Here is a 10,591-nt window from a genome sequence, read left to right on the forward strand (position 1 = left end):
TTAGTGTTTCAAAAGTAGAATTCCTCTTATGTCAATTCCATATAGAATAAAGAGGGGAAAAGCCAATGCCTCTCCATTACATGTAAATTAAGTAGTAATCCTTTTCCTTGTGGTTTAATACCATCCAAGATGTGCTTTAGACTTCATAAATACCTCTAATTTGCACAGCTCTGTGTTTTAGCTAGTATTATGAATTATGATTCTTATTAGCTAACGTTTAATGACTATTGACTATATATTAGTCAGTGTCCTTAGGCTTCACATAAATTATCTTAGATAACCTCAGGATAACCCTATTAGGTAGATACTATTATATCCTTATTCATAAAAACAAGTCAACCTAAATCACCGAGTTGGGTAACAGAGGAGAATTCATTTCGGCAAAGTCTGTGATGTGTCTGAAGTAACAGAGACAGCCTGTTGAACAGCAGTGATTTAGCTCTGTGTCTTGTGACTCCAAGGCTAATGACAGTAATTTCTGCCCCCCCCCCCGCATCTGTCCCTTAAGCCAAGTATAAATATTAATTCCAAATGGAATGGATGTTATTCTCTTGGGGAATGGTGAGGCTTGCTGGGAGAGGTCACAGAAATTCTTGCCCTATTTTCTCTAAGTCATGACATAGTGAAACATTCCTATTTGTAGCTACTTTGCCTGCTTCTTTGGTGACTGTATCTAGATTTTTCCAAGCAATTCTCATTTCAAACTTCCTCTCCCTTCTAATCAGAGGCATAGTTTAGCGTAAATGCACTAGAAAACATCATCAATAAAAACTTTAAAGCCACATGTTGACATAAAGTTGTAAAGATCATGATGAAAAGCTGCTAGAGGAAGCAAAGGAAACTGAAGTTCTCAGACAGATTTGCCTTGTAATATGGGCTCTTCTACAAAGTAAAGGCCACTCCCTTTTGTCCCCTGATCTCAACCATATATTCTAAGTTGTGGTCTTATGCAAGGCCAGTGTACCCCATGAAGGTATACAACCAACAGATTAGGAGAAAATAGAACCCAAAGCATTCTTTCAAACGTCTGGGCAGTTGAAGTGAATGGGGCAAGTGAAGTATCCTACCTCCTTTTTCTTTGTGAGCACATCTTGAATGCAAAGAACCAATGTTTGATAAACCTTATCATGATAAAGCTTTGTCCAGAGCAGCCACCTTTATTTCAGGAAACGAAAATCTAATTATGATGTTAAACCCAAACAAAAACGGAATTCTTTAACCTTTGTGCTCAATCTACAATTGATAAGACCAAATAATAAAAAATCATTGACATTTCAATTTTCTCTGAGAAGAATACATTAAAATAAAATCTATGCACACATAATGTAAGAATGTTGCAGATATTCCTCATTACTTACTGTAGGAGATTCAGTAAAACTTGGTTAATAAGTAAAAAGATGTTTCAAAATGCTCATACACTTTTAAATTTAAAAAGCCATCCAATCATGAATTCTTGATACTGAAGGTCTGCTGATGTATTTGGCATGGAAAAATGAAGCAGAGAAATCCATGAGATGGATTGTTAATTAAATGCCAAATAACACACCGAGATGACTATTTTATGGTGACTTTAGAAAATTCCAAAGAGCAAAGGTTTGTCTCTTTATAATCAAGGGGTTGTAATACCAATGTGGAGTCTCTAGGTGCTGAAAATGTTCATGTTTTTTTACTTCTGCAATGTGTGCCATATGCAACATATCCCCAAAAGGAGACCATGTGAGTAAAATTATATGAACTTGAACAATAGCTTTTTGTTTTGTGATAAATACACAATGCTAATTAAGAAATAAAATATGCAGCTTTTTAAGCCTTTTTATCTAAGCTGCTTTTAGTTTCTCCACACCAAGTCTGTACTAATGGGCTTTCCTTTCCGCAGGGAGATAAAGAAGCTGAATTAGGGCTTCCATTTTCCCCACTTTGTGATCGGAAGTCAACGATGGTGGCGCAGTCCCAAATAGGTAATACTGAGGATTGGTGGTTGAGGAGAGCGGGTGTGTGCCTGTCAGTTTTCAAATGGATACATGATGTTTTTCACCCATGAAAACCTCACTCCATATTCATGACGAATTTGATCTTTAGACTGATCTATATGGTGGTGAATGAAGAATTTTGAAACATTCTCACAAAATGAACTCAATAAAGCAGTATTAGTGAATAATTGTTATTCTCTTTGTAATCCTTTTACAAAATAGAGGACTTTCTTCTTTTGCAAGAGACAGCATTTCTTGTTGTTTTGTTGCTGATTATTTTCTGTAATTTAATCCTTTGTATTTAGGACAATCCAATGAAAATATTAATATATCTGTTATCACTGTTTGCATAATATTCTTAATATACTAGCTCATATTCTTTTGGGAAAAAAAATTCTTATGATATGAATAGGGAAGCCAACAACAGGAAATCTGTAAAATGATATTGCTCCCAACCATATTTATCCTTTTCATTTGTGCTTATATTGGAGACTTCAAGTCCAGCCCATGATTAAAACATATTATTGCTATGCTGCATGGTTCATATATTTGTAATAGTTATTCCCTGGGCCAGCATCTTCATTACTGATCTATATGATCAATAAATATAAGGATGACTGCCTTACCTCTCTAGTTGGTCTGGTACCACCTCCTACAAAGTGGTGGTCAGCTGTCAGAAAGCTTCTTGCTCTCACCTTTCCCCTCTTCCTACCCACGTTCCAACAGCTGTTTTCCTAGCTACCGTAACACAGGTGACTCTTATAGTTTAGAAGTTGTGAATATGTCAGGTTAAGGACCTCCTTGGGCAAGCTGAGAAGAATAGAAGTGTGTGAGGCTTATTGCCGTAATGTAAATTGCTGCCATGTTCGTAGAGGTGACTCATTTGATAGTCTCTAGATCCCAGGCATTTAAAACCATAGACAAAACGTGAAAGAACACCCTGGTGGTCAATTAACATTGACTCAACTTGAAGTCATCAATTCAAACACAAAACTATTGAAATTTTTGAATTAAAAATGCATCTTAGGGCTTCCCTGGTGGCGCAGTGGTTGAGAGTCCGCCTGCCAATGCAGGGGACACGGGTTCGTGCCCCGGTCCAGGAAGATGCCACATGTCGCGGAGCGGCTGGGCCCGTGAGCCATGGCCGCTGAGCCTGCGCGTGCAGAGCCTGTGCTCCGCGACGGAAGAGGCCACAACAGTGAGAGGTCCGCATACTGCAAAAAAAAAAAAAAAAATGCATCTTAATGTATGCTACGGTGAATACAATTACTTGAAATGTGAATTACTTTATGCAAGTTTCTGATGGATAGGATACTTTTTAAATATAGATATCTCCCAGGACACTATCATTTAAAAGGCATCACCGCAGTGTTCTCTTATATTCAGATGGTAGTCTGTTGCTCCCAGTTGTGTTTAAGGCAACAAGTGCTTGATTTCCAGCACCACACCTCTCCTGGGACCTCGGGTGTTGAATGTACACAGAGCTTGTCTCCTCCTCCACCTAAACACAGGTGGTAAATGCTCCCTAAAGGACTGTGCCCCACTCTCTGTGTGTGTCATTTTCTAGTTTGATGAGTACTTTCAATGTAAAATTCTTTATTCAATCCTGTCATCTCAAAGTGGCGGGATTAATGCTGTTCTCTGTTCTGATTTAACAGAATACGCCCACACGCTGCGAACTTAAAGCTTTACATCCTGGGAATAATAAACAGCAATTTGAAATATTAACACACTGGCAGAAAGCTCTGACTGATACAGTGTGAGAAAAAAAAGTGGTTGCCTTCCTGTGGCTTGAGAAAAAAACTTCAATTATTTAGTTTCTTTGGAGCTTACATATTATTTCTTGTTAGTCAATAATAAAATTCAACGAACAAGTGAAGACCTTTCAGAAAGAAGAGTGATCCCTCTCATTAACAGAGGAAAATAGATCGACTCTGGTTAGATCTGAAATTATTGTTAACAATAAGATGAGGCTGAATATTAAGTAGGAAACCCAACACACTTGAGTTAGCAAGCTTAAATTGTATCACTTCCACTGCTTGAGAGATGATTTTGTAGAACAGTTAAACTCTCTCTAAAGATTGTGTTCTTGGATTAAAAATAATTGCAATGGGCTTCCCTGGTGGCGCAGTGGTTGGGGGTCCGCCTGCCGATGCAGGGGACACGGGTTTGTGCCCTGGTCCGGGAGGATCCCGCATGCCGCGGAGCGGCTGGGCCCGTGAGCTGTGGCCGCTGGGCCTGCGCGTCCGGAGCCTGTGCTCCGCAACCAGTGAGAGGCCCGCATAAGGAGAAAAAAAAAAAAAATTGCAAGCGGTAAGCTGAACCAATGTTGTAGTTGAAACTTGTTATCAGGAGCATCAGAATCTCTGCATTATTACTGTTAGAATTCAGGAAATTGTAACACTTGAATATATATTTATTTATGTTTTTGCTTTTGTAGGTTTCATTGATTTCATAGTAGAGCCGACATTTTCTCTTCTGACAGACTCAACAGAGAAAATTATTATTCCTCTTATAGAGGAAGACTCAAAAACCAAAACTCCTTCCTATGGAGCAAGCAGGTTTGATGTTTTCTTTTTTGCATCTTTTCCTTTTTACTTATGATTATCTTTATTATTCCTTACATTAGGCAGGAAATTCTTAGAAGAATTATTAGGTAGTATTGCCACCTAATGGCTCTGCAATATATTGCGTCTGCCTTTGAAATTAGGAATTTGATGTCCACTACAAAAAACATCAAAGTACTAAGGAGTATAACAGAATTGTATTCAATACTCAAGAGAATAAATATTATTTTAATTTTCATTAAAATGTATGAATTATGTCCTGTATATAGTAACATGTCTGGTAGTGGTGGGCAGTTGGGAGACGGGCATTGTGTTGGCTTGCTAACAAATCAATCACAGCCCAATTGTATGTCTAGAAAGATGCCTACATCAAAGTTAGCCTTTTAGATGACATGAATACAGTGGATCTGTATAACATGTAACTTAAAATATTTCAATCTAGATTTTTTTCAATGATAAATGTGTTAAGGGATGTTATTTAAAACTTCCAGTTGCAGAAAAATTATGCTAAATTCTTGTCCATCTGAACACATAGTTTTTCCAAACAACATACCAACATTTCCTAAATGTTGCCCTAATGAGGAAACTGAGGGAATGTTCTACCTGAGAAAGATCCACATTATCCTAGAGATTAAATGGTGACGGAAGGGCAGGGACCATTACCCCACTTTTAGCTCCAGAAGGGTGATGCCGCTGTGCTGCTCACCGGTAGACTCACCGCTAAGTCAGCTCATCTCAAGGTTCTCCTGCTCTAATTAGGCCTCACCCACCCGCACCCCGTAATACATGTGGGCCCTGACCTGCTGCTCTGGGAATCCCAACAGAGCCTGGCCCTCTCCATGAGGGGAGGAAGGTGGGAGGTGAGCAGCTCTGACAGGCGCTCAAAACTGGGCCTGAGCAGCTGCCTTCCTGCTTCTGTAGCTGGTTTTGTAACGTGTTTCAGGCTTTGCTTCCTCATCCCATATACTGCCCTTGGTATTTCCTGTTTTCTTTGGTGGTTACTATTAGCTCAAGCACCTTTATGTTTATCACATCTTTCTCATTCCTCTAGACGATCAAATATGAAAGGCACCATGAATGATGGAACCTATTCCCCAGACTACTCCCTTGCGAGCGTGGACCTGAAGAGCTTCAAAAACAACCTGGCGGACATCATCCAGCAGAACAAAGAGAGGTGGAAAGAATTAGCTGCTCAAGGTACGGTTGTTTATGAAGGCTTACTGCCGTCTCTCTCTGTCCTAACTCCTCCTCTGAGATATTGGATTTATTCCCCCTAGATTTCTTCTTTTATAAAATATGCAAGCCCTTGGAGGTGTTTAGAATTTGGCTACCCTTTGACTACTCATAAGAAAATTGGTTTGTATGTTAAATAAAAAGATATTCTGCTCTGTTTGTGCCATGTGGGCTGCAGAAGTATTGACATGGGTGGCAGTGAAGTGGATGTGAAGGATGGGACAATAAAAGAGCGACAAGACTTTATGTGACGCAGTAACGTCCTGTTCATTTCTAGAGGTGCTTTTGATCCTGTGTTTTAGGCTTTCCAAGTAGTTTTGTGTTGCATTAGGAATTCAACACTTAGTGTTAGAGATTTGAGTATATGTTTTTTTCAGCTTTGCTAAGTTACTTCTTTGGCTGACAGGTTCACGGATGAGTTGGGAGAATCGTTTGTAATCGGCTACCAAAGAAAACAAATGGGAGGCTAGCTCTGTATTTCTGACATGTTTTTTATTCAGATTAATTAGTCTATTTGGTTTCCAAGGCATGTGAGTTAGTATCAGTCATTATCCTTCATGCAGGAAATTAGCTTTCAAATTCCACATCTGGCCCATCTCCTTTCATGCTGCATCCCATAGACCTATCTCTCTCATGCTTTATACTCCCTGCACAGTGGCATTCTGGCAGGTTCTTATAATACCCCAGGGCCTTTGCAATGATTGTTTCTTCAGCCAGGAATTCTCCTCTTGGAGCTTTTGCAAGGCTGATTCCTTCTTGGCTGGCTGATTCATTCCTTGGCTGGAGTGTTCCTCCCTCTGCAATCTGTATTTTATTTCTAATTTGAAAAACACAGTACTTAATAACTTTTTAAATTCTCACATGGATCTTACTGTTATCATTCCCATTTTACAGATAAGGAAACTGAGGCAGAGGACAGTTATGTGACTGGCCTCAAATCCCACAACTAGTAAGTGAAGGAGCTGAAATTCATTCTTTCTCTACAAATGCAGTGACCTAAAACCCAATGCTCGGCCGCCCACTAAAGAGACCCTCCTTGACCACTAAAAGTAATGTCCTCTGTCCTGGTTTCCCCTATTCAAACCCAGTTTAGTCATTTCAAAGTGGTATCACTAGTCCATAATCAATGATGTTGATTTATTCCTTTCCTTATCCTCTGTCTTCCACATGGGAACGTACAATCCTCAAAAGTCGAGTCGTGGTCTGCTGTGTTTCCCAGGGTTTCCTCAGCTCCTGGTACAGTGCTGGGCATATCACAGGCACTCAGTAAATATTTGTTTAATTAAATAGTTAGTTAATCCTGGATGGGGCTGCATTATTTCTCCACTTCTGCTATTAGAAAACTTTAAAAAATACCAACCTAATGCCTTCATCTGAGTCTGTAACTCGTGTTCTCCCAGCCACTTAAGTCTGATCTTAGTTGAAAGGAAACAGAGTTTCCCAAACATTTGTGGCTCTATACAGCCATTACAAGGACCACTTCCTCGATGTATAACCTGTGGGTTCACACAGTTCCTCCCCCACCCCCCACTCAGAATGGCCCTATGCATAATTAAATACTCTAGTATCATCATCTTGAAATTCTTAAAAAATTTGGAGCCAGGGGCCTTATTTTTATTTGGCACTGTGCCTTGCAATTATATAGCTATTCCTGGCCCTTACGAAGGGTCTTTGTAATGATACATTATTGTCACTCAATAAAAAACATCACACAATACAAGATCCAGATGACCATACTAAAACATTTTCAAACCCATCTAACTGGAGACTTCAAGTGACTAGAATTTCCCCTCTATATGAACAAATTATACTCATGATATTGACCCTGAAGCACTATAAGATATAAATCGCTAGACCATAAGCTGTTTGAAAACAGGAACAATATCTATTGTATTGTCATTATTTCTCAGAGCTGGCATGTCCCTGGCATACTACAGGTGCTGTAAAATTATTTACTGAATGTGGTTTTGAATGAAAGAATGAATGAAAACTTAAACTTCACTTTGAATATATTCATTCAGAAAGGAAAATGAATGAATATATTAGATTTTCAGCAATGAAGGGAAGAGAGGAGGGAAACAAGATTTCTGAAACCCCTCCTATGTACCAGGCATTTTAGACGTATTGTCCTATTTTCTCCTACAACCTTGTGAAGTAGAAAGTATTATCCCCATTTTATACGTTTGGAAACCGAGGATCACACAGCTTCTAAGCACTAGAGTCAAAACTGATTCTTTACCCCAAGGTTTTTCCCACTCCCTCCTATTTTACTCTCCCACTATCTTTCAAGAAAGTTTGAAAAAATTGACTTGAAATATTTATCTTCAACAAATCCAAAGAATCCAATTGACCAAGATACACTCTGTTCTAAGAAAGTTTAACTAAAATGAACAACAGTGAACCCCAAATATCAACCCATCACCTGGAACCTATTTGTCATAAAAGAAAACATTGTGTCAAAATTGTATTAGGGCTACAATTGCTCCCTTTCTAATAAACTTTCTGGCACTGTGCTCTATTGAATGTTGTGTCGCACACAGAGGTAAATTTTAGATTTGCATAAAGTTTTCAACTTACATTTCTGGAATTGAGTAATAATAACTCAGTTCTGCAGTTAGAAAATGTAGAACCAAGATTTGAGCACAGGAAGTCTGGCTTTAAGCAAATTAAAATTATAAAGTATTTTGATAATATAATTTCCAAGGGGTACTTGTGTAGAGTACACATAGTTTGAATAAAGCAAATAATGTCCAATTTTCATTATTTATAAAATTGTACACTTGGTTTCTATTTCCCATGCAATGGTGATCTAGATAAACTTAAAGAAATATGGTAAAAACAACTAACAATGCTGGATGAAATATTGTTGAAAAGAAATTGACACCCTTAGGACCTGTCCAAATAAAGATAAAACAGAAATTCAGAGAAATAAGGAAACTTTGGAGCCACAATCTCTCCTGAGGGCACCTGTTTACCTCTACTGAAGTCATAGGTTTGCAGACTGAATTTATTACCACATCGGGTTTATGCCAGAAGTGCCAATTTGATTTTACATTTAAAAATTCTATTACTGCAATTCACCGTATTAATGATAAAAGGTGAAAAATGCGTCTCAAAGGATGCAGAAAGAACATTCAAGAAAATTCAATATCCGTCCATTTCTTTCATTCAGAGGGATAGTCCTAATCTACTATTTTTTTTCCCCACTTTTCTTGCCTTCATTTTTACTGCTTAAGTTTTTGTTCTATCCTAATTTATTTCCTTTATGGTTTGAAACATTTGCACTCTATTCCTATTATTCTCATAATTAATTAGAAGATTTTAAATGTATAATCAATAGTAAATAACAAAGAGGTTAACCAATAATTTTACCTTTCCACCAAATAACACAAAAACCTTAGAAAACTTTGTAACTGATATTTTTTTAAAGTTTTAGAAATACAGACTTTATATTTAATAATTAACATTTAAAACATCTTCTTGAAATTCAAGAATATGAGACTGCTTTCTAACATTGTTTTGAAAAATCAGACTAGTGCAGGAAGACCCTCTCAAGGTTCTTCCTCAGCCAGTCAGAGATGTTCCTCAGATAATCAGTGGAGAGCTATCTCAGCCCTTCCAGCGCTCTTTGATTGCTAGGATTTTTCTCTTAAATCCTGCTGGTCTACCAGTTACCCCAAACTTGGACCACAATCTCAGGCTTGCAAAGCTGTGGGTTTTCCCCATTTATTCTAAACTAAATCCACCACTTTATGTTGGAGAAAACAGGGTTTTGTTTCCCTCTTGTCCCAACCCAAACTGAGTCTACCTCCTCTGGCAGCAAAGCTGTTTTCCACTCTCAAGCTGGGGTTGGCGGAGGAGGTTGGGAGTAGCTCCAGGCAAGAAGGTCACAGGTTCCTCTTGTTCTTACCTGAATCTCCAGAAATTTTTCAATAAATGCTTCTCAGAGTGTCGTGTTGCCTTGATTGATTTCCGGTGTGATGGAATAGTTGTTTTTGTTAATGTTTTCCAACTGTATACTTGTTTTCTGTGGAGCGGAAACCCTCGGCCTCTTTACATCACTGTAACAGGAAGTCCTCTCTCTCCACATCGGTTTTTGGGAGAATTAAATGAGTTGATTTACGTAATCTGCTTACAAGTACCTAAAATAGTAGCTACTACATGAGTTGGCTTTTATTATTGTAATTATTATTTACTGTGCTTCTGGGATACAGTAAAAAACTAAAGAGACAATAATACCTACCTTCATGAAAGAATGGGAATTAGGAGCAGGATTGAAGTTTTAAATAAGGTGGCTAGGAAAGGCTTTACTGAGAAAGTGATAATGTAAATAAATACATGGAGGAGGTTAGAAAGACTTATGGGGAGGTCTGGCATAAGAGGTGGGGGAATAAGTTTTCAGAAAGAAGAAATGGCTAGCACAATATCTGGGATGTGGAGCTTGGCTGACATGCAAGAAATAACAGGAGGCAAGTGAAACAGGGAAATTGGGCAAGTGGGAATAATGTAGGCAATGTGTTAGATGGGTAACATGATGTCACATCATTGGTTTGGGTCCAAGAGAGATAGGGAAACAAGAAGAAAAGTAAAAATGAAATGAACTGGGGCTTCCCTGGTGGTGCAGTGGTTGAGAGTCCACCTGCCGATGCAGGGGACACGGGTCGTGCCCCGGTCCAGGAAGATCCCACATGCCGCAGAGCAGCTAGGCCTGTGAGCCATGGCCGCTGAGCGTGCGCGTCCGGATCCTGTGCTCCACAACGGGAGAGGCCACGGCAGTGAGAGGCCCGCGTACTGCAAAAAAAAAAAAAAAAAAAAAAAAAA

The 10,591-nt window shown here is 38.8% G+C and overlaps 1 protein-coding gene across 2 annotated transcripts in view; it reads left to right on the top strand.

Annotated features, from left to right (window-relative positions):
• The window catches only part of PDE1A (phosphodiesterase 1A), a 249,836-nt gene that overhangs the window by 209,815 nt on the left and 29,430 nt on the right, over window positions 1-10,591 (top strand). For both annotated transcript variants that reach the window (XM_024766769.1, XM_024766778.1), the window contains exons 11-13: window positions 1,877-1,958; window positions 4,411-4,531; window positions 5,589-5,734. In XM_024766769.1, coding sequence (XP_024622537.1) covers window positions 1,877-1,958; window positions 4,411-4,531; window positions 5,589-5,734 — 349 coding nt within the window. The remainder of the gene's footprint in view (window positions 1-1,876; window positions 1,959-4,410; window positions 4,532-5,588; window positions 5,735-10,591) is intronic.

This window comes from Neophocaena asiaeorientalis, unplaced genomic scaffold (genome assembly GCF_003031525.2).
Source record: "Neophocaena asiaeorientalis asiaeorientalis breed wild unplaced genomic scaffold, Neophocaena_asiaeorientalis_V1.1 scaffold113, whole genome shotgun sequence".
NCBI lineage: Eukaryota > Metazoa > Chordata > Mammalia > Artiodactyla > Phocoenidae > Neophocaena > Neophocaena asiaeorientalis.